Raw genomic sequence first — 24,101 nt, forward strand, 5'->3', positions numbered from 1 at the left:
CTTCTATTCCTATCCCTACGAAACACTAGAAACAGGTGTTAACACGAACCAGGGTGGGACAGCATAATTACAAACTATGGACCAGCACAGGAGGAACGGAAAGACAAGACTTAAATACATACAGGACTGAGGAGGCACAGGTGGAAACAATGAGGGAAGATGGGAACCAAAAGTAAAACTCGAATTAACAACAACAACACAACAGGAAAACCTACAAAATAAAACAGAAATGACATATTAACACATTTTGAAATACAAGTTTTATACTAAATATCAAAGATAAAATATATCGAACAGGTAGAAATGCTAAAGACTTGCTGAGAATCAAAAGTCAGGAAGTCTCCTCTGGATTATGATGTCACACTTTAGTGGCTAGAGATTAACCGATTATCTGGGGCCAGGGAGTCCAGTCAGGATTAAATGCTCATAGGTGGGAAGATGTTGTCCACACGTTGTTCGGGCCAAGAAGAGCCGAGTTAAGGTGGTCTGTAACCTATTGAAGTAATAAAAACTGGATTGTTGCCATTGGAGGATGAACATCACAAAGTCAGCTGCTGACACCAGATGGGGTTTGCCTAAGCAGGTAAGGAAAATCTCTCTTGCTTTGTGACCCAGTTTGTAAAGTGTTTAACAAGCCAACCAAGACAAGACCCAATCAAAAGCAGAACATTTTACATCAATTTTTTTTCAGAACTTGCTTTGATGGTCACAACAGCATAACAATGACAAAGAAAGGGACCACGTTGGCCATGAGCGCCATCCTTCTGCTGTCTATTGTCATGACCTGCTGTTTCCTATGGCAATACAGCATACCAAAGTTTAAGCCAGGTAAGCTTTCTGCAGCTGACACGGACTTATACAGATCCCTTTTCTCACATTTTAGAATGAGTCTATCTCAGCATGCTGGGTTCAACTGCTCATTTTATAAGATCTGCAGTTAGAGGAGAAAAGTTAAAGTGAGATTAGCTAAAACGCTGAAGCAAACTAAGATATGGACATCTAAAAAGAGAGAAGCACATATTATGACCATTTCTTTGTGTCCTAAACCATAATCTCCCCACCCCATCCCTGCAGACACCCTGTATTTTGCTGGAAAGACAGTTGGAATTAAGGCTTTACTGAGGACTAGAATGAGACATAAAGGCACCATATGACAGCTTGACCCGTACATCATAGATGTGTGTGACTTGCATAAGTTGTATGAATACTTCATGATACGTGTACCACATGCATGACACTTGTTCGATTTTCAACAAGCTCCACCAATATGTGTCTTGAACCGGCCGCTCCTCTCTATGACCGTCTCTATGACCGTCCAGGGGCCTGGACAACCCAAAAACCGCAGCACCTGTTTGGTTCAACACCCATACAGTGCATGTGACTTTACCTACACATGTAACATGGGGTGTTATGTACTGCTGAGTCACAGACCCCCTCTCAGAATCAAACACGGCATGAGTCATTCAATGAGGAAAAAGACATTTACCAGTCTGAAAGCTTTTACACACAGAAACTCTTTCTAGGGACAGAGGTTCATGTGCTCTTTATGAGACATTTTGACGCCAAACTACTGTAGTCATATTCAAAAGAATTTACACTTTCATTGCTTTGTCAACAGAAGATTGCAACATTTAGTTAAGTTAAATAAAGGCTTTGTCCAAAAAGCAGTGACAAACAACCACAAAGAGGAAACTAAACATTATGACTGCACAGTGCTGACTGTTTAAAATAAGTGTACGACTCCTGATTGTCATGAACTGTTCAAAGCACCACTCAAGAAACACATGACTCTCTTCAGTGCAGAAAGCTTTCTTCATATAGCCAGTGGAATGGAGCTCAATGATCCACACAGCCTCCAGAATTTCATTGACGTTTTTACAAATGTGACACATGAAGACTCCTGTTTTTATTTTCTATGACAGCTGTTATGAAAGAAGCCGTAGTGGAAGAGGTCTGCCCGCGGTTTCCTGAGCCTGTCCTACTCAAACACCCGATCCCGTCTTTGAAGATGGCTTTGGAAAAGGTCAGTCTTGTTGCCCATATATTTATATAAAAATCAATTTAAAAGCTTATTTTTAGTTCTACCCTGTTTTTTTGTTTTGTTTTTACTAATAATGATCCATCCAGGATTTTCTATTTAATTGGGTTAATTGTGATCGTGAAAGCAACCTTAGTAAAGACTTCTGGCATCTCTTCCTTGTCTCTTATTCCAAGTCTTCAAAGAACATAAAGAGAACTCTTCAAACCAGCGCAAAGAAATAAACTCTCCAGCATGTCCTTGTCTGCCCCATGTCCTCCATTTGTTGGGCATGCTCATAACATCTCTCTAGTATGGTGTCCAGTTGTCATTCTTTCAACACTGACAAGATGACTCAACTATCTCATCCAGATGAGGACATATATGTGGCTTCCTCCTAAATGGAGCCAAGCTCTTCCTCTGTTTGGCTGTGCTGAGAAATTCTGTTCATAAAAAGTATGAACAAAAGGACAATGGTCAAAACTAGTTGTGTCGAATTCTCGCTAGAAAAGAATCTTACAGCAGTGGTGTCATCTGCAGCTCTTTCTCAACTTTTGCCTAGGCCCTAGACACATGCCTGATCCAGTCGGCTAAGGGAAGTTGCTCAGTGCTCTGTCAATCGTGTTGGCTGTTATAGACCTCCAAATGATAACGCCTCGCTCATGGCTGTAACAGGAGCTATAGACAGACTTACATTTTTTTAACTTTTCATTTTATCATGACCTGGATGGCTGAGAATCTACACCAACATTTTCTAAAAAATCTAGTATATTTTATCACTTTACTGTGATAAAACATTGTCTGCCCAATCTACTTTTTTATCAAAAAAGCTTTTGCTGCATCTAGAGCAGGGATGTCAAGCTTCAGGCCTCAAGGGGAAATCCTACCTTAACGGATGCTGATTACCTGGATCAGGTGTGTTCAGCCAATGAGGAGCTTCAATGGCAGATTGGCTGGAAAACGTGTGGTACTGGCCTTTGAGGGCTGGATTCTGACACCCCTCATCTAGAGCAGTAATTGTGTCTGAATTCCTTCAATATTCACTGAAAAGGTGCACTATAGTGCATTCCCCATTTTGTAGTGCTGTCTGAATCTACAATCCTAGAAATGTCCCAGAAGTCTATGCCCCAAACCAGTGTGAATTGATGTTCACTATTGGCGAATATAAACCACAATGCAGAGCGTTTGAACAATTTTTGCGAAAAAATGTTTTTTTAAATGTATTTTATTAATAAACCATGAACGTTTCCATCATCTAAACACAGTGGATTTATAAATAGTTGTCATAAATGCTCATATCATAGATAGTGGAGAGACTGTACATCAATAGACTAAAGAGTTTCACTTTTTAAACATTTTTGGTTGCTGGTGTGTTGCAGAATTTTTGTCAAGGAAAAAGTGTTGCTTGGCTCAAAAAAGGTTGAAAACCACTGACCTAGAGGAACTGAAATATCATTTGTGTGTTGATTTGAAACTGAGTATTTGAAAAAAAAAGTATTATTAAGGCGTATTAACAAGTAATATAGAATATTATTCAAAGAGTTAACAGTAATATCTGGATGTAAAGATGGGGGGGGGGTAAAAACCAAACCCCTGCTCTGTTTGTGCATAGAGCAGTAAAAGGCCACGTACTCTCAGATTCACAGAACCCAGTGACCCAATCAAATGAATGCCTTCTACAAACCCATTTAAGTATATATCAGACTGCCTGGAGTCCAGGTTGAAAACTATTTTGTCTGAAAGGAGCCTACTAAAATTACTATCTGTAAACTTCAAGGAGGTGAAGAAACTCTATAAAAGACTAGGATCCCAAATTGTCTCCACAAGTACAACATCAAGAGGAACTGCAGAAGATGCCTGTAAAAACTTTGGTAAAACGTTTTGCTCAGTTTTGTTCCTTTTTCACATGAGTGAACACAGGAGAGTAACTTATTGTCACATGACAGATGTCCTTAATGATGCTTCTGTGAACAGATAGATGCACTCCTGAGGTCCAGCATCGACAGCACAGCATTGCCAGCTATATCAGCCATTGTGGTTTTAAACAACTCTGTTTTGTGGAATGGACATTTTGGGAAGAAGAACTTGAGCGACCCGTCCTCGCTTCCACCCGACGAGCACACAGTCTACAGGTGATTCAACCAGGTGCTGCTAGCAAAATCAAGGCTTACGTGTACTTTCAAATGCAACCCCCTAAGGATGAAAGCCAATATTACTTTTATTAGATATAAATAACAAAGGGTTTTATCCCCTTGACACCTGAATTTATTTACAGCTATGAAAAAAAATGTTTTTTCTTGCAAGGGCCTGACTTAAGATTAAAAATGGAGCTAAAATGATTTGATGTGTATTTGCATCATAGGGTTAATGCAACATTACAAAATGAATGTCTTAGTCAAACACATGAGGATCCCAATTGACCGAATTTAAATTCTAATATGAAGACACGTAGACATGACTGTAACAGACCAGAAAAAAGCATGTGCAGGTAACTTCAACCTTAGGACAGAATGCACCCAGTCAGGTGAATCCTTAACAATGCCCCTGGAACAAGGAAGTAGTACAAGAAGGGTCATGGTTATTGTCTTGGAACAGAAATCATAAAAAATGTGGCAAATTAATGTCAATATGTAGTCTATCATAGTAGTAAGTTCAAATGTTGTCATCTGGACTTGGTTTATAAAGTTGAAGACGTTTCACCTCTTATCCAAAAGGCTTTGTCAATGTGAAATAGCTGGTCGAGGAGCTGGTTTGTATGTGCTCATGGGGGAGGAGTCAGACCTGAAACTGGATAGTATTGTCTACTTAGACTACATGGTTTCAGGTCGTTAGGAGGCCACAAACCACTCGTTCGATGATAGTGAAGTCAGAATTTTAGCCAGAGAGAAAGGATGGTTTGAGCAAGGAGTGAAAAAAGCCACCTTTGTCAAGAAAGAGAAACCTTCTCTTAATAAGAATTTGGTCTCAGGTTTATTCTTCCATCCATCTACAGCAGTGATTTGAAAGCCAAACAAACCTAACCAGTTCCACCTGGGTCCTTAACAGCTCAAAGAGATGACCAAGTTGGGGAGGGTAGCTATTGTCGCCCCAACCCTAGTTGAGGCAAAGGACTCATAACGACCTGAAAACCATGAATTCTAGGTAGACAATGCTATCCAGTTTCAGGTCTGACTCCTCCCCCATGAGCACATATAAACCAGTTCTTTTACCAGCTAATTCAGAATTGACAAAGCCTCTTGGATAAGAGGTGAAACGTCTTCAACTTTAAAAACCAAGACCAGATAATAACCTTTAAACCTACTACTATGATGGAATCTACCTGGATGAATGAGAGTCTTCATTGATAAATACAGTTCAGACCAAAGGTTTGGACACACCTTCTCATTCAATGAGTTTTCTCAGTGTCTTTATTTTCATGATTATGAAAATTGTAGATTCACACTGAAGGCATCAAAACTGTGAATTAACACATATGGAATTATATACATAACAAAAAAGTGTGAAACAACTGAAAATATGTCATATTGTAGGTTCTTCATAGTAGCCACCTTTTGCTTTGATAACTGCTTTGCACACTCTTGGCATTCTCTGGATGAGCTTCTAAAGGTAGTCACCTGAAATGGTCTTCCAACAGTCTTGAGGGAGTTCCCAGAATGCTAAGCACTTGTTGGCCCTACCAAAACTACCGAAACTCACATCTTTATACTTTTTCAATAAAAAGGAAAGAACATAAGAACTTTGAGAACAAGGATTACAGTGAAGATCTGGTCTAGAGTTGGTATGAAACACTGCTGGTGATGTTGGTGCAATAAATTGCAAATTGCAAAAAAGAAAACCTTTTGGGGGAAAATGGGGAATAAAACTAGAATTTCTTAACCTGTTAGTTACACTTCAGAGAGCATCAGAAACGGGCTCAGAGACAGAAACAGAGACAGAAACAAGAATGGGGGGGTTTCAAGCTCTGCAACAGGGCAAACACCAGAAGATGGGCAAGATGCCTGATGTGCAAGATGCATGATAGGTAATCAACTGGCCGATAAAATCCAAAGCAGCATTAGAGTTCTTTTAAATTTCAGTTTGGTGGCAATAAACCAGGAGGCATTTATTTGTCCAGAACAGATGATGTCACTTTACTCTGCATTTTCAGGATTGCAAGTCTCTCCAAGATCTTCCCGACACTGATGCTATATAAACTGTGGCAGGATGGTCTGGTGGACTCTTTAGATGATCCCCTGGAGAAATATGCAGCTAACTTCACAATAAAAAACCCATTGGGGAACAGCCAGAGACCAGCTTCCTCTTCAGCCAGGCCCCTCAGCAGCCGCTTGCCTGCAGTCACCCTGCGCAGAATGGCCAGTCAGCTGTCTGGTAATCTAGTAACCTTCTCACTAACAGTTTCAGGGTTCCACAGCAGAGAAACTCTTGACAAACACAAGTCAAAATTATACAACTGACTGTGAGATAGTTTATGGAATGAATTTAATCATTCACTGCATAACCAAATATCTGACTAAACACCACTGATTCACAAACACGTAAAGGAAAGATAACTTTGGCATCAGTTTGATTTGATTGATACTTTTTAGTCAGATAACTGTTTTATTATCCATACATTCAAGAAGTAACAGCGGGACTAACAAACAATGGTATATGTAACAAGCCTCTTCTCAGTAATCATGACACAGAGAGGCCTCTGGATGAGAAGCTTTGAAAGCAACAGAAGCTCAAGTCAGGTGATAAAATGCCTAAATGCATGTGAGGAGTACAGAAAATACGTATTTGATCCCTTGCTAATTTGATAGGTTTGAACACTTAAACATGAATTGACAATCTATCACCCTAATGGGGGTTTCAGGGGGGGAGATACATAGAAAGAGACAGAAAATGTAAGAAATCAAACTTAAAAAATATATTTAAACATATTTGAAGTTCATTGAGGGAAATCTTTTATTTGAACGCTCTTGGTAGAAAGACTCAGTACTTTGTGGCAAGACCTTTATTTAGCAGCGCAGATGTCAGAGGTTTCTTGTAGTTCATGATAAGGTTTCTGGACATTTCAGGAGACACTTTGGTCCACTCTTCTTTAGAAATGACTTTTAAATCATTCATGGCTGATGTTTGGTTAACTCTCCTTAGGTTTTCTGTAGGATGGAGGTCAAGAAACTGGCTGGGCCACTCCATGACCTTGATCTGCTTCTTCTTCAGCCATCCTAGGTAGTCTTGGTTGTATATTTTGGCTCATTATCCTGTTGGAAGACCCATCCCCATCCATTTTAAGCCTCCTGTCTTAAGAAGGAAGGAGGCTCTCACTCAGGATTTGAGTGTACATGGCTCCGCTCATCCTCCTATTCACATGGTGGAGTAACCCTGTGTACTCTCCCCCCCACCCCACAGCATAAAGCTTCCACCTCCGTGCTTGACAGTGGGGATGGTATTTTTGAGGTCATAGGCTGCATTTGTCTTCTTCCAAACATGATGGGTTGTGGGATGACAAAGAGCTCAGTGTTGGTCTGATCTGGTCATCACCTTCTCCCAGTTCCTCTCTAAATCATGAAGGTGTTCACTGACAAACTTCAGGTGGGCCTGCACATGTATCTTCTTAAGCAGGGGGACAATGTGAGCACTGCAGGATGTTAAACTATTGTGGTGTAAAGTCCTACCCATAGTTTTGGTGACTGTGATTCCAGCAGCTTTGAGATCTACTCCTGCCATGTTGTTTTAGGCTGAGTACACACTGTTCTCATAAGAATGTAAACCCCACCAGGTCAGATCTGGTTTGGAGCCCCAGACCTAAAGGTGCATTGACGGCCATGTTGTCATTCTTGTATTTTGGCACCATTGCACCAACAGTTGTCAGGTGATTGGTTCAAGTCTTCAATTCAGATGACAGGTTGATTATGAGAGTCCAGCTGCTCTGTGTGAATCTCTTAATGGTTACTAGGGGATCAAATACTTTTTCCCTCAAAGAAATGCAAACAAATTTATATCAATTCTTTCAATTCGATTTCTTGATTTTCTTAATGAATTTCTCTCTCACTGTTTATGAACCATATGTTCATATGAATGTTGACTGAAGGATGACAGACTGTCAATGTCTTTTAAGTGGGCAAACCTACAAAATCAGTAAGGGATGAAATACTTACTTCCTACAGTGTGTGCCAATCAGTTCTTGTGTCATGTATGTTTATGGTTTGAGTAGCCGTGTCTCGTTCTCTCACTTGTGACCAATATATGAGCCAAGTTATGACATTTCTGTCATATTTGTCAACACAATACTTATCGATGCTGTAACCTAAGCAGCATGTTTCTATGACAATGGATTTTTGAACACTAACAGACTTAAGGACTTAAGATAACCAAAACACAAGCAACTATGCTTTCTAACAGTAATGTTGAGAACCATGAACTTAACAGTCCGAATCTGAACTGTCATGGTAAAACTTCAATTTGTTTTTACAGGTTTACCCAGAAGATTACGTTCAACTGATCTTCTTTGGAATGGAGATACAAAAGCAGCTCTGAATTTGTTACGGGATGATGTCCTTGTGGTCGATCCAGGCACCAAGTGAGCCTTGTACATCTCATCTGAATATCAAGAATCCATCCTTAATTTGCAGTTCAGATCTCTGTTGGTCTTGCACATTTGCAGCATGGCACAAAGAAAATATAATTCTGAGACGAATCCAAGTGCAAAACTTTTACTTTGAAAATGTAAATAATCTAGAACTGGAAAAACTAGTATACTGACAAAGACAAGGATTGACACAATAGGCTGACAGTAGAAAACTGCTGGATTTTAAGACACTTTGGAGATGATATTCTGACAGATTGATTGACAGCAAGACTCCGGTTCAGGCCTTAGTCACAATTGCCCTGACGGGTGGATACAGGCTGTCTGCAGGCAAAAAACGGAAAAACCTGTACGGGGCATGCAGGTGACCGAGGGATATATTAAAGTCGTAGACAACTCAGTGATTCCACAGAGTGAAAACGTTCATGTACATATTTCCAAAGGGCATGCTGGGAGCAACAGGTCATAGTGAACACTCACACAAGACATTAGGGTAAGGGTAAGGCAGGGGAGACGCATGCGTTTTGTGTCGACATCCTACGGGCACTTATGTACCACCTGCACACCCCATACTGTACACAGTCAATAAGAAGCCAGTTTACCCGCCTTACCACTAAGTGAAATCAGGTTTTAGGGCACAGGACAACACCATCATCAATACATCCTAATTGAGTGATACACTAACTGTACGCGCAACAATGGTACGTTCAATGACCCTCCACGGACTCAGACAAGCCAAAAACTCACAGCACCTGTTTGAATCAAGCTCCGTACCGGTTCATGTGACTACAGCCTGAGTAACTAACAAAATCCAACTGAACAGACAAAAAGAGGTTAGGTTTGGAACACAGAAGATTTTAAACTGGACAAATTCAATACTGAGGTTTTACAAAGAAAAAAAAGAACTAGAATCAAGGCAAGAAACTAGATTAGCAGCAGGAACGTGGGGGTGACAGACTTGAATAAAATCATACATGCAACAGTTTTGGACCATCAAAAACTTTTCTTTGCAGAAACATTAGGTAGTTCTAGCCCTTAAAGAATCCGACCAATAGTAAAAAAAAAAATGAACAGTAATTTTTAAACAAAATAAATACTTGCATATTTCAATAACTATCAAACATTAAGGTCCAAGCATTCAGAGTTTATAATCTTCCACATCATTCCCAACCACCTGAGCCCTTTTGAGGTTGTAAAGTTGAACATGCAGTAAAGTAGTTCTTTTTCTCTCCTTAGATGCCACTACAGCAACGTTGCCTTTTCCTTACTCGCGGACATCCTGGCCCAAGCCGTGGCTGGCTCAGACTACGAGAGATGGGTTTCCGACAACATTTTAAAGCCTCTCAGAATGTACGACACCGGCTTTAATGTGACCTCTGACATTCAGAAGCAGATGGCTGTGGGTGTTTATAGTAACGGCCAGCCAGCTCCCCTTTACAACCTTGGATGGTACCGGCCAGCAGGTCAGATGTTTTCCACAGCGGCTGACATGGCCAAGTTAATGATGGCTCTTCTGGGTGCAAATACTAAAAGCTTCCTCGCCCAGGACACTCTGAACATAATGCTGAATCCAGTTTTCAAGTGCCAGAGTAGTTATTTTGCCAAATCCACCGGCACACCGTGGGAGATCAACGAGCAGCTGGGCTATGATGTGGTGAGGAAGGATGGCGACATGGATGGATTTGCTGCCACCCTCTCTTTGGTTCCACGACTCAAGCTGGGACTGGTGGTCCTAATGGCTGGAGTAAGGCCAGCAGACGAGGTCATAGTACCTCTTGCAAATGGGCATCTCATTCCTGCGTTGGAGAGGGCTTTCAGGGAGGCTCAACAAACATTCAGATCTCCACCCGACCCAGCCCCTTATACAGGCTTTTATACTTACAGGAACATGACTTTCTTTGAGATCCAGACAGATTCAGCTGGGGTTCTGCTCATGAAACAGCTTAAACCATTGAAAGAAAAAATTGGATTTCGCTCCTACAAAACTACCAAGCTTGATTACCTTCAACACAGGGTGTTCAGGGTAGTGCTAGAGAGCCCATACCCCTGCAACATGAAGACCAACAATGCCTCAGCTTCCATGGAGGCTCAAGACAGACAGCTTCTTAACTTCTACCGTTTCAACAAGCAAGGTGTGTCTCCAGGATTTGACTCTCCTGGTCTTAACACTTACAGGGTGACCAGAATAGCTGGGAGACCATACTTCACTTAATGTAATGAGTTTTAGCTTTAAATTAAGACCAAAAAAAGTGAGAAGACCTACAAAGGTACAGGAGGACATCTGTTGGGAAAAAATGCTGAGGTTGGAGCAGAAAGGAGGCCTTATGGAAGAGCAGAGGAGAACTGTGGATGTAGTGAAGGTGGTGAATGAAGAGGTTGCAGACGAAGGCAGATGATGGGTTGTGGCGCCCCCTAAAGGGAACAGACAAAGAGCCAAGGAGACAAATCTGCAAAGGGTTTTGCTGTTTGTCAGCAGACATCTTGAAGCCTGTGCAGTTTTCAGCCATCAAGGTCTTTGCATTTACGTTGAGTGATTTAGCTGGCTCATCTTCCAAAGGGACTAACAGTCTGGTGGCAGTTGTGGGATGCTGGGATTTGAACCAGCGACTTCCAGGTGGGCAGACAGCTGTGTAATGCGGAATTAAATGTCAAAGTCAACTCAACTTTCTTAGTTGATTTGCCACGTCTTTCTAAATGTCTGTAGTTGTACATGATAAAGTTACAATATTGATGGGCTAAAAACACATATTTGGAATTCTCCTTTATTAGTTAGCAAAATGTTTATTTAAGGTTTAAAAAGTCCTCGGGCTAAATTGTATTATCAAAGTGAGATGAGTGGCTGAAAGCTGATCTACTTTACTTGTTTTTGTCTCTGGCTTTAACTAAGGACCAGCAACAGACATACGGAGTGTTGACATGTTCTATCAAAGAAAAAGACGAGCTGAGGCGGGGCCAGTTCACAGCTCCATGATAACAGAAGACCAAGAGGAAACGACATCAGTATTGAGTTAGCGTCTTCACCTGGGACTCAATAAATAATGGATTAGATTTATGCTTTTTTCAGACACTCAAAGTGCTTACAATGTGTCCATTATTATATTCACTTCTCATTCATACTTGGTGATAACAGAGGCATGCTGTCAATTCGCACCAGTGGAGCCACACTGAGGTGTCTTACCCAAGGACGCAACGACAGTTGCCTGGGGGAGCGGGGATAAAAATGAACCCTTTGATCATTGAACGACCAGCTCAACCCAAAAAAACCCCAAGAAGGTACAAGAGGCAGAAAATGGGATTCATGACCAAAAGAATTGTTAATTTTTGTTTCAATTCCGACAACCTTTCAGCTATCCTTTTCAGAGTAGGCTCTGTGGATTCAAATGTGACTGACATGAACAAAATCAAACTCCACAAACATTACAACTTTCTTCAGGCAGGATCTTCTGATGGTAATGAGACATTTCTATTAAATTAAAAGAAAAAGAATCTCTTTATGTCTGGGATCCTTTAATAAACTACCACTCTATCACTTTGAAACCTTTTCTTTGTTTTATATAGGCATCTAATGAGTGTTGATTTTATGTCCACAAACAAGTGTTTCCAATCTACGCCCAGCAAACAGTGCAGGACATGGGAGCCCTTTTACAAATATGACTGACAAACGTTCAGGCTGTCCCACACAGCCTTATTAAAGCTGTCAAAACCATGAGGTCGCATCTGTTTTGTCCTGTAATAAAAGAACTTATTTTTGCCAGTCAGTTATTTGTCCTCTGTTTGGTTTCCTCAGCACTAAACTGATTAACCCTTTTGCTATCCTAGGCACTTTGACATTGGGAGTTGGGTCATCTAGACCCCACAAGACTGTGTCCATGGATTACATGAAATCTTTCCACCTTTATCCACATTTGTCATGGTAGGGAGAACACGACAAAGGTTCATGACAAAGGTGGATAAAGGTGGAAAGATTTCATGTAATCCATGGACACCAGTGAAGATCATAAATCATTGAAGAAAAAAGGTTCAGAGCACTGTCTAGTGGGTCTAGATGACCCAACTCCCAATGTTAAAGTGCCTAGGATAGCAAAAGGGTTACAGACTAACGGGAACAGAGCCTTTGCAGCAGTGGCTCCATCGCTCTGGAACTCCCTTCCTCTCAGCCTCAGAACCGTAGACTCAGTGTTTTCTTTAAAAAAAAAAAACAGCTAAAAACCAAATCTTTTTTAAATTGCTTTTTCATAATTCTTTATTAAATTCTGTGTTTTACTGTGAAGCACTTTCTTTTTTATCTTGAAAGGTGCTATGTAAAAAAAATTATATTAATATTATCAAAATTCACATTAATAATTACTTTCAAATGCATCCAACATTACTGTCAACCACCAAGGCAGAAAGTCTAAGGTCACTTGAGCAGCCTTGAGGCTAAAAAAAGAAAAATGACTTTCTTCAGAGGAACTTTGTGAGCCTTGATTGGAAAAGACCACAAACCTTTTAATCAGCCCCCAAAGAAGATGCTGCGACAAATGTTAAAATTCCAGGAGCGTTTGCAGTTACAAAACACTCATCACTGAGACCAGTCCATGTGAAATCCACAGCAGCAGCTTCTACGTTTCTTGTTTGGCATTTGGAAAATGTGTGATCTTAACCTAACTCTAATGAAGTAAACTACAACAAAACCTGTTCCACCTCTGTCCAATAAGAATGGACTTCATAGTGGAAGAAGACAAATAGAAACAGATGACACACAGAGCTGGTAAGGCCACTTCTGAAAGAACGTTTGACAATCCTTTGGAGATCTCAGGGTCATTTTTTGCAAGTGTTTATGTTGTGTTGAAGTAATATCGACTCAAAAACAGCCCACTTCTTTGGTTCTACCTGTGATCCCTGAAGGCTTCGAGGTCCAGACTCATGTAAAGAATGACAGAACAACACTAACGAAAGCAGTTTCTTTAAAAAGGTTTTTATTCCTCATTTACCAACGTCAATAATATAGTCACACAAAAGCAACACTGAGCATGTGGACGACATGGTCCATATTGTGTCACGCTTTTTTGCTTTATGAGGAATGTGTGGATCCCATTTGCAGGTTCAAAGAGAAATTTCTACAAAAAGAAAACTCAATCTGCAATGAAACCTCATCAACCCAAAGATTGAACTGAAGGATAGAGATAATAAGCAGTATTCTGTCTGGCTGATACACACTGCTGCAGGTCAGCGAGGCCTGACAGCCTGACAAGCAACACCCAAAAAAGAAATAAACGTTGACAGTGGGACACACTGAGACACACATTAGCTCATTTAGGTTGTTTTTTCCAAACCAACGGAAAAAATGAACTTTTATCTACATAATTACAATGCCAGCTTCTTTACTGACAATAACTTCCTCCAATTTTTAATCAACATTCAAGAGTCCCCCAAGGCATTCAGGACTTTTGAGCTTCATTGCAGCTTTTAATTTGCTTCTCCATCTCATCCCTTGTTTATAAATCATTACATCTTACTATTTTCTGAATCACATGAGAATCTTTAAGTGCTTAAAAACTGGTTCCAGTGACATCCCCTCTGACTAGGAACCACCAGAGGGCAGCAAAGCAAAAATATGAAAGACCTTTTTTAATCACCGCCATCTATTAATTCTTATTGGCAGAAGTTATTTGTCCACTTTTGAAAGTAGTCTATAAACCAACTGGATGCAGATGTTCTCCTGATGATGGTCATCTTGGTCAATCATGACAACTTCTACAGTTTTTGGATCATGACTTGGAATTTACCTGCGAAAGACAGAAGAGAATGTTTGTGACAACACCGTCATTTATTTTAGAGTCTGAATGAAGCATGTGCATTACATGGACAACAGGACACTGAGGCCCACATTGGCGGTTACGGGATGGCAGCACACCTGCCTGGAGCAGTGACTGTAAAACACTTTGAGCCTAAAGGCAAGGTAGAAAAGCACAAGGTACTGTATGCACCATTTCCTATTCCATGGTGGCCATCCACCCACTACTCCCTCCATCTGGACCATGCATGGTTGCACGGCGCTCATCAGTGAACAAGACTGTTTGAAAATGTCTGTCTGTCACTGCAGCTGTTCCTGCATGTGAGTGTTGTTTATGGGGGGGCCTGAATACAAGGTTTACATAGAACTGCAAGCCTCTGGAGGATCCTACACCTTGATGTTGGTGGGACTCCAGAGACACCAGCAGCTTCAAATGTGTTGCTCTGTGCTGCTTTGTAATGGTAGTTTAGCAGCTGCTCTCTTAATCCAACGTGTTTGTCTGTCAGAAACCTTCCTTATTCTGCCTTCATCTGCACCAACCTGTGTGTGCTCTGAATCAACCACAAATACCTTCATAGTACGATGATCATGTTTAGGTTTTCCTGAAATATCTAAAGGTTTTCATACAGAGAGATCCTTTTTATCCCCATAATGCTTGAAAATGGTTGGTCTGCTTAATAATGTTGAACGTCCTTCTTTAGTATTTTTTCTTTTAAATGAGCTCGCAGGGTAAACTAATTATCACAGGTGTCTGGGATTGATGTCAGTTAGGGATGGGAATAGAAGCCTCATGAAGCTTTCCAAGGGGTTCATGTAATTGTGCCGGAAAAATGAACCAACCATTCAGGGCTTTGAAACCACACAGAACAGCGGCATCTGGTGGCGGACTGGGCGTATATCATCTGCTAACACATATGCAAAGCTCCTTGTAACACTTCACTGTGGAAATGATGAAAAAACGTAAACAAAACAATGTTGTTAATGATGATTAAAAAACAACGTAAAACAACCAACGAGTTATGTTTTCTATTAGAAGTGCTTGACACAGCAAAACACACATACATGAAGAAAATAAAGGCCAAGCAACTAAAATAAAAAATAACTAAAACACTGGTCTTGACCCTGGACCTCTGAGTGCAGACGCCGTGACTTTTCCACTGAGCTGTCTCTAATGTGACAGTGGCATCTCGCCATCATAAATTCATAAAAGTATTTTCCTTATAAATAACGTTCATAGTGAATTGTCTTATTAGGAGAAAGCGAGTTGAAACGATCCTGAGCTACAGTTCGTTTTTTACCAGGAGTCATGGTAAAGTGCAGTGAACTGACACTGATTCCAATTCAGGGGAAACAACAGAACTGGTCAGGAAACGTTCAGGATTCATTTGTATTTACAGAGAATAACACCCCACTGTTCAAACACAACTAGTGACATCTGAACCGTGGTTTGACTGATGCATTTGGCGCTTTGTACGTCATCAACCACGTGATCTGCGCTCGTTGACACACGCCCCAAAACATTGTGCAGAAAACCACTCTGCTTCATGAAGGTGAACTGAGCGCCGGAGCGTCCGTGTCAAACGGGCCGTCCCTACTGTCAGTGATCCCAACAGCCCAGAGACACAATATCATCCATGAGTTTAAGTGAAAAACAAAGAATTTGATCTTTTTGACACTTAAATACGATGCATACTAATTGAGAACACACTGCAGTTTTTGTGTAATTGAAGCTTTTTGTGTGGCTGTCCTGCCTCGGCTTCAGAAAAAGAGATTCATAATCTCAGTAAAAATGTCAAACCCAGATCAAATCTCAAATAAATAATTCAGATTCCACATTAAGAGTCTTACATGCTGGCATGACGGACACTTCCGCTGTCACGATGCTCTTCACCCCCATGTTGGACAGAGCTCCTCTGACCAGGCCGCAGGTGAAGGCCAGATACTGCGCAGACAAACATCTTCATCACCGACACATTTCAGCTTTTAAAAGCACCACATACATCCAGGTCATCTTTGTGAAGTAGGACTTCATTCCTGAGGCTGTCAATGAAGATATTCAGTACCAATAAAAAGGTTTAATAGTTGTTAAAAGGGTGGCATCTGCTGTTCCCAGTGATACATTTTATAGGCCTTTTGCCACCTCAGTGTCCATAGAATGTTTTCCACCAGTATAAAAAAAAAAAAAAAAAAAAGACTATGGATTTATGTTCAGAACTGAGAACTACAAACTTCCAGTTAGGTTCTATGAAATAAAAATAAAAAAATGAGTCTCAAAGGCTGGAAATTTTTTATATGCGAGCCTTTGAGAATTTAATATAAAAATTCACATTAAATATTCAGCATCAAGGATTGCAAAACTAAGTCATGTGTCTAATGTGGATAAATCAATGCCATGGTTTGGTAAATCTTTAGACTCCTTATATGGCTTGGAAGCTTTTGAAAAAAAAAAGAAAAGAATCTGATCATCCACTTCATCCAAACCATTTTTTTTATAAAAACATTCCTCATTGTTTAAGCAAAACATGAGAACATCCTATTTTATTTCATTTTACAAAGCATTTAGATTAAATCAGATTTGAACTTATCTCTTTACTATTTCACGCACTCGTTAATTTGTTGACGGTCCCAAAGAGTCACTGCTGGGGATCTGGGCTGAATGTCTGTCCAACATCCAACCTAAAACTAACTTCACTGCAGCGTGACCGCAGGCTCGTTTGAAGATGGTGGAAGAGGAAATGACTACTGATAAACATGACTGCGTTTACGCAAACATTTCCTCGCTATGTGCGAGTAAATGCCCGCCATTTACTAACCCTCTATCTTCACGATAGACTCATTTTTCTATCGAGAAAAAGTTCTATCGCGATATCGATAGATATCGTTTTATCGCCCAGCCCGAATTATAGATTTATGGAACTGAATGCATTTCGTTCAGACGAGGAAAAATACAGAGTAAGCATGACACACGTGTGTGTGTGTGGGTGTGTGTGTTATAGCCATTACTCTACTGGACCAATTGTTGGAACAGAAACAAAATAAGTGAATAGAGAAAGTGGTCACGCACCTTTGGAGCATGTTCCAGATACTGTTTTCCAGCTGACATGTGGCACAATAACAGGAACTTGTTGTCCTGGAGAACATATATGCCCTGACACACAACACAACAGTGTTAACTCTTAAACAAAGTCACATTTTTGAATGTACCTGTCATCAATTTTAGATAAATGCTAACAATTATATTTCCACGCGTCTATATTGACCTAATTGGACATGAATTGAGTCAGATGGATGCATTTGTGGATAAATATAAAGGCTTAATGTATCAATTTATGAATCTGAAAGATTGTTAAGTTATAAGATGCAATGACAAATGATAAAATCCATATTTTCTAAGCACAGAAACTGCAAAATTCATGAACAATTCAAGTTGAGCAGAAACGTCAAACCTCTCTGTCCTAACAAAGGAAGATGCAGTGGAAATATAAACCAAATACTGAAGTAGATGTTGGCCAAATCTTGTTTAATCTGGAGACAGCATCAACAACAGCGAGCTGGATTGTTATTGACTGATATGCGCTCCATGCTGGACTGATCACTTCTGGCAGAAATCATTGAATTTGAATAAACAAAAAGTTTAATGGGTGATTGAGTGGGACAAACACGTGGCCCTCTAATCAGGAGCTTGTTTTTTAAGAAAACAGCCTCCTGATAATAAGTTCAGGGTGTTTGGGACGGAGGTGGAGCCCGGCAATACCTGGTGGTTCGTTCGCAGGTTGTCTATTTGCTTCTTGAAGACACAGGTCCAGAAATCTTTGCAGATGAACTTCATGACGTCCAGCTCATCTTTGAAGCGCGCCGTGTCTTTAGTTAACCTGGACATCAGACAAAGACAACATTTTCATCTAAGGTGCTATGAAAGTAGATTGTTTTAGTGACACTGAGCATTTTATTGTGATATTTGTTGTATTTCTAGTGTTATTGTTGTTGTTGTTTTCTCATCATCAGCTATGGTAACAAAGCAGTTTCCCCGTTGTGCGATCAATTAAAGTTCTTTCCCTCCATCTATTTTCATGTGTTCCTTCTTTATGATGGGACCTTTACATCCAACACTTCAGCAGCATCCATAGAAAAGAGGAAACACAGAAGAATCTTTAAATACTCTTAAAATCATGGAAGTATTAAAAGCAGAGACAGTAAAAATAACAATAAAAATATATGGTTTTAAAAAACATTGTAAATCAAAACATAAACTTAAATAAAAATTCATTCCAGATAGATGGCACTGCTACATGCATCCACATAAAGACGACTGTGGTTTGACTCAAGCGGTTGAATTTTCCAGTTCATCTTTTGTTAACTTTAACCTGACCTGATAGAAAAACTCAGGGGAAAAGGGTGAGCGACAGAATCCTGTTGAACCTGAAAGAGAACAGTTCGGTTTCAGACCCCTGGAACCACCGTTCTACAGTCCCTTTTCTGATTACTAGCCGGGGTGGTCGGTAAATTCCAAAGTCCACTAGCCAAATTAGATTTCTACCAGCCAAACATTTCTCTGAAAAAGTCATTTTGCCACTAAGTGGCTAGTAAAATTGTTTTTCTTTCCACTAAAATGAAGTCTTACCCACATTTGGCGGGTGTTACCTTAGAGCCCTGCCTGTAATTATAAATGGATGGAGATTGTAGCCATCTACTATATAATATAATATAATATATATATATATATATATATATATATATATATACAGCTTTGATGTACAGCTTTGATGATGTTGATAAGGCTGTTCCTAATAGGAGTAAGAAGGAACAGTTTACTAGATTTGGAGTTAAGAAGAAGTTTATGAAGACACTTTTTTTGTCCCCAGTAAATGGTCTTAGGTGTGATGTGAGATGAGCTGCATCCTCCAGGAACTTTTGCTGCTAGTTTGGTCTTTTACTCAGGACTTGTAGAGCTCATACGGGACCGATTAGCTGCTCTGCGGATACCCTGTGAAAAGCGCCGCTCCGCTCTCGCCCCGCTGGCTCTCCCCTCTCTTTCACCCCTCACGAAGGAGATGGGGGGCAGGAGCGCTTCGTGCCCCCCCACGCTCACTCGGTCCACTGGCACCCGAGTGAGCAGAGGAGCTGGATTAATAACTAATGGGAGGAGGATGCTTTGTTACATGTGCGTTTTTGCTATGTGTGGGAGAATTCAGACTGCGAGCCGTCCCGCCGCTCTGGGTTAGCGGCTGCAGGACTCAGGAGAGCCGCCAGCCCACGCAGCGAGTTTGGGGAAGCAGAAATAAATGTCGCTCAGTCCTTAGAAACTGTTCAAACAATCACGTGGATTTGTGTTTCCAGTTGTGTCCCGACAATATTAAGACTGATGTTATTCCCAGACATTTACGTGCAGCCAAGATGCAGATTGCTGCGTTTCTCACATGGTCCTGGATTTTGTGTCCATCAGGCTAATGTTGTTAGCCTGTGTTTATAGCCTGTCCTAACCCTTCTTCCAGCACTGATCACACAGATTAAATAAAACGATGAGTGAACAGGTGCTTCATACTATTCATGACATTAATAAAGCACGTTTGGAAGATCGCCTCGTATATTACCGAGCTGCTGCATAAAATAAATGTCTGTGGCTGCTGTTTGTTTAGAACGGGACCTGGTTCCTCATCTGGGAGTTTTTACACTACTGCACATGCCCAAATGATTCATTCCGACCGAAAGTGTGAGCCATGGGAACGTTTGTTCTAATCGGAAAAAGGTTTTCTGATCCCATGTGCACGGGTGAATTTTAACCCGACCATTGATCCGATCAAGATATTCTGCCCATGTAACCGCGGCTTTAACTACATTCCCAACACTGGTACTTGCGTTATAAGATTATTTTCATTCATCCAGAATGTTTCCATTGTGGAAAAAGTTTTAAAAAGATTGTACATTTCTAGCAACTCGCTGCTTTATAATGCTTTATGATTTTACCACCCCCTCCCCCAACATCTCTCTCTCTCTCTCTCTTTTCTTCCCTCCTTTTCTTTTTCGTCTTGACAAAAAGTCAATATAAATAAAGTTTAGCCTAAATTGCAAAAGGGGTTTATTCTTATATACACCGTGTGTGTCCGAAGATCCAGAACCGCCTTATGTGTGGACTTTTATGGTGAAGATCCTTCACCTCTAAATTCTGAAACCAACCAATGAGAGTCATCCTTTACATAGAGTCCAATGAACTCTCGGGTCTATGAGCCCTAAAACACCTCAGGTCTTTGTTTGGGTCAGTTGGTTGTCATTATAATCCACACTTACTCCTCCCTCCAAGCAGCCAATAGAAGCAGTTTTCTTACCTTTTTTTCATTGAAAAAGCCTCTTGGATAAGAAATGAAACCTCTTCAACTCAAAAACTGTGCTTTTTAAAATATCTTCAGAATGTTCTGTTGTTTTGCTTATAAACTCCTTTATAGTGAATTCCGTCCCACAGGTATATTTTAAGGAATACGCAATGACATCACTGAAGGCCCTGAGATCTTCAAAGTGCTTTGAAAAGAAGAGGAGGTTCTGTCCCGTACCTCTGCTCTGTCTTTTATGAACATGTTCCCATTTAAACATTATAGTCTGTTGTGAATAAAAGCCTTGGCTTTGGGCTTTCAGGTTTTAAAGTCAAATAAATGGAATTCAAGTAGCATCTACTGGATCTGCATAAACTATAACTACACAAAGCCTTCTTTTTGACGGTAAATCCTCGTTATTTTACATCTCTTCAGCTTACAGGTCAAACCAGGACATGAAACAAAAACAAACAAACCAGAGTGGAACCTCTTACCTCTCTATCAGCCCTTGGCCGACTCTGAAGCCCATATTTTCCAGTTTGGTGACACTTCGTCCATTTTCCTGAATGCAGAAGAAGAAGCGACAGACACTGAGAACACGCCGTTAAACACAGACGACAGGCTTTTATCTCTCTATCTAACCCTAACCCTAACCACGTTAGCTTTTTCAACAAAACTGCCGTGGTCGACTGAGGGTCTGTTGGTTTGCAACCGCAGCAGCTGAAAACAGACCAAAGGTTTGTAGACACGTGGAAATGCCTCCTCTCAGGGTCTTTGTGACAGACACATGGACTCAGAAAACACAGGACTACATCGTCAACCCAGGAACCTTTGCACAGGCTTCATGGGAGCTGCCTTCATGATTCATTTCTAAGAATGATTGGTTGTTTTATTAATTGTTCAAGGACCTTCAATGAGTGACATGGTTTTTAACAGCTCTCCTTGGTCCTGTTACATAGATCAGTGTTTTTCAACCAGTGTGCCGTGGGAAACTTCCCTCATCAACTGATCTAAAAACATTTTCCATCTCCAGGATATCAACTCTGAGTTCATCCAAACACGCCCTGATAAAACACTGAGTAGTTAGGAATATGAAAGATCATAAAATACTATTTTCTTTGTGTTTATTTGATTCTATTAAAGACATTTTGACAAGAGTAACGGTACCGCGATTTAGCTGCAGCTATAACTGTTTTAGGAAAAGTCCCGCCCCTTTAACTGTCTCCACCAATCATTCTTGGAGGCTAAATCACATGTCATCAGTCTGACCAATCAGAAGTGGTTAAAGTCTTCACTTCCTTGTTCCGATTCTGCTCATAAAGTCTCTCAGTTCTAACAAAAATACCAGCCAAAGCTCGTCTTTAGCTGGTGTAGCTTTCCACAGAATCCGGTGTCAGACCGTGGAACAAGTGAACAAAACAATGAAGATCAGAGAAGAGAGTCAACTATATCTCCCATGATGCATTTTGTTAAAGTGACAGCATCTCTGTGCTACAATGAGTCTTCCCCATTAAACGTCTTGAAACCTCAACGAACACACATGAAACAGTTTTCCAATGTTCTTGATGAAATCAGAAATCAACAGTTTAGTTCTCCTTCAAGGTTTGTGTTTCTTAACAGCCAAACATCCCAGAGTTTGGTCCAAGTCATCTTTACAACTGAAACACTTTTCTAATAACGTCTGGATTATTTTATATGTTAAACTTAAGAAGAAGTAATAACAACATTTAAGAAACAGGATTAAGATGAAGTGGCCAACAGACACAATTAAACTAGATTTAAACAATTTAATCATCTAAAAGAAATAAAACATTTTTGTTAAAGTGTTCAAAGACTTGATCTTTGATTAAGACAAAAGAAAAACCAATAAAACTTCAACATGTTCACTTTTTGTGTAGCTTCCGAAAACAGAAATATAGTGTTAGTTTTTTTGTGTAAATTTATCAAACATATTGTGATATATTGTTAAAAAAATTACAGTCGTCTTTGCACAAACATTGAAAAAAATATGAAAAAAATAAATCACTAGTAAGAATATATTTAGTTTTTTTGTGAGGTTACATAAAATTGCATGTTAATAAACTGAAGGGATAACCTAATACTACGGAAATGCATGCGAGATTTCAGAGGGACTGTACATCAATACAGACTGTAGAGTTTCTCCTTTTTGAATTTTTGGATGCTGGTGTGCCGCCGGACTTATGTCAAGGACAAAGTGTGCCTTGACTCAAAAAAGGTTGAAAATACTGAAGTAGAGGAACAGTTAAGAATCAGACAAGAGTTCTGGTCGGAGTAAAGGTGGGGTCTATCCTTAGGGATTCTGTCTGATTGTCGGTTGGGATCCCTGACTGTATAAGAGAACTGGACCAAGTGAGCGTGGCATCACCCAAAGAAAATGAAATGAAATCAAGTCAATTCGCTCGCCAGTTTTGTCTTGATACGCAGCGCCGGCATGTCAGAACCAGGCGTCCTCGGTAAGCAGTGAAAGTGGGCTACACAAAATCTGTCAAATGTTTTGCATGTTCGACACGGGATCATCTACTTTTACTGAGGCATCTGATTGGTCAGTTCATAACTTGAACTGCAGAAAAAAATATTCTGAAAAAATGAGGGTTATCAAGAACACGTTAAAAAAGATATCAGAGCCAGAATGGTTCTTCAGACCAATAGAATGACTGAGTAACAGCTGTTAATTCTCTACAGGAGCCTTTAGGATTTTGGCTTCTTGGAGCCAGCAGGTACTTCCTGTTTGGAACATGAGGGGGAGGGATCACTCAGTCCACCTCTGTTATACAGTCAATGATGTCTGTCTGTTTGGCTGGAGGAATGGGTGAAAGACTTCTGATGCAGAAATGCTAAAGTAGCTGCCTAAAGCCCCTAAAAAAATCTAAATTCTGACTTTTAAATTAAAATTGTGCAAAGACAGCCGAAGCTCTTTCCCTGACCAACAATGGACAGTGTTTCTGACTCACAGCAAAGCTGCTGCTGCTGATCACCTGACCTACACAAACACACCCAACTTCAGGACGGGTTCTACAGAACTTCACATGATGATTCCTGCTCTACGGTTCCTTCTGGTTTCTTGTCTGACCTAACAGGCGGAAACGCCGGAAAACTGCTGATCAAAACACCCCAACGTGAAAGCACAGCGAAGCCGTTCACTAAAATGACGAATGGCTGTCTGACGTCTTTTCTCGGTGTTTCTGCTCTCCGGCCGTGTGACCCGGAAGCAGCTGAGCGCGACAGCCTTACCGAGTCTGCGCCGTCGGCGGTCTTGCAGATGTAGTGGATGAGCTCGCTGTGTAACAGCTGGAACGGGGCTTCGTGTGCCATCTTTCGGGATTCTTGCGGGTCGGCTGCTGGCGGACTCTGCAGCTTCTTCCAGGAACCGACTGGAGCCCGAGCAGCACGTCTGCGTTATTCCTGTCACGT

The 24,101-nt window shown here is 40.6% G+C and overlaps 2 protein-coding genes across 2 annotated transcripts; one reads left to right on the forward strand and one right to left on the reverse strand.

Moving 5' to 3' along the window:
• Positions 1–312: 312 nt before the first annotated feature.
• LOC101163472 (putative beta-lactamase-like 1) lies at positions 313–12,346 on the forward strand. The gene is made up of 7 exons (XM_020701637.2): positions 313–583; positions 692–828; positions 1,923–2,023; positions 3,992–4,149; positions 6,165–6,385; positions 8,477–8,582; positions 9,825–12,346. Exons 2-7 carry the CDS (start codon positions 723–725, stop codon positions 10,798–10,800), a joined length of 1,668 nt encoding a protein of 555 aa, XP_020557296.1. The 5' UTR covers positions 313–583; positions 692–722; the 3' UTR covers positions 10,801–12,346.
• A 1,183-nt stretch (positions 12,347–13,529) lies between these two features.
• Positions 13,530–24,101, reverse strand: trappc6b (trafficking protein particle complex 6B). Its single transcript, XM_004086354.4, has 6 exons — positions 23,922–24,101; positions 21,164–21,231; positions 18,119–18,236; positions 17,429–17,512; positions 16,213–16,306; positions 13,530–14,356 (listed from the first exon to the last, which is right to left on the reverse strand). The coding sequence occupies exons 1-6, from the start codon at positions 24,000–24,002 to the stop codon at positions 14,325–14,327; spliced, it is 477 nt and encodes a 158-aa protein (XP_004086402.1). The 5' UTR covers positions 24,003–24,101; the 3' UTR covers positions 13,530–14,324.

This window comes from Oryzias latipes, chromosome 7 (assembly GCF_002234675.1).
Source record: "Oryzias latipes chromosome 7, ASM223467v1".
In the NCBI taxonomy this organism is placed as follows: Eukaryota; Metazoa; Chordata; class Actinopteri; order Beloniformes; family Adrianichthyidae; genus Oryzias; species Oryzias latipes.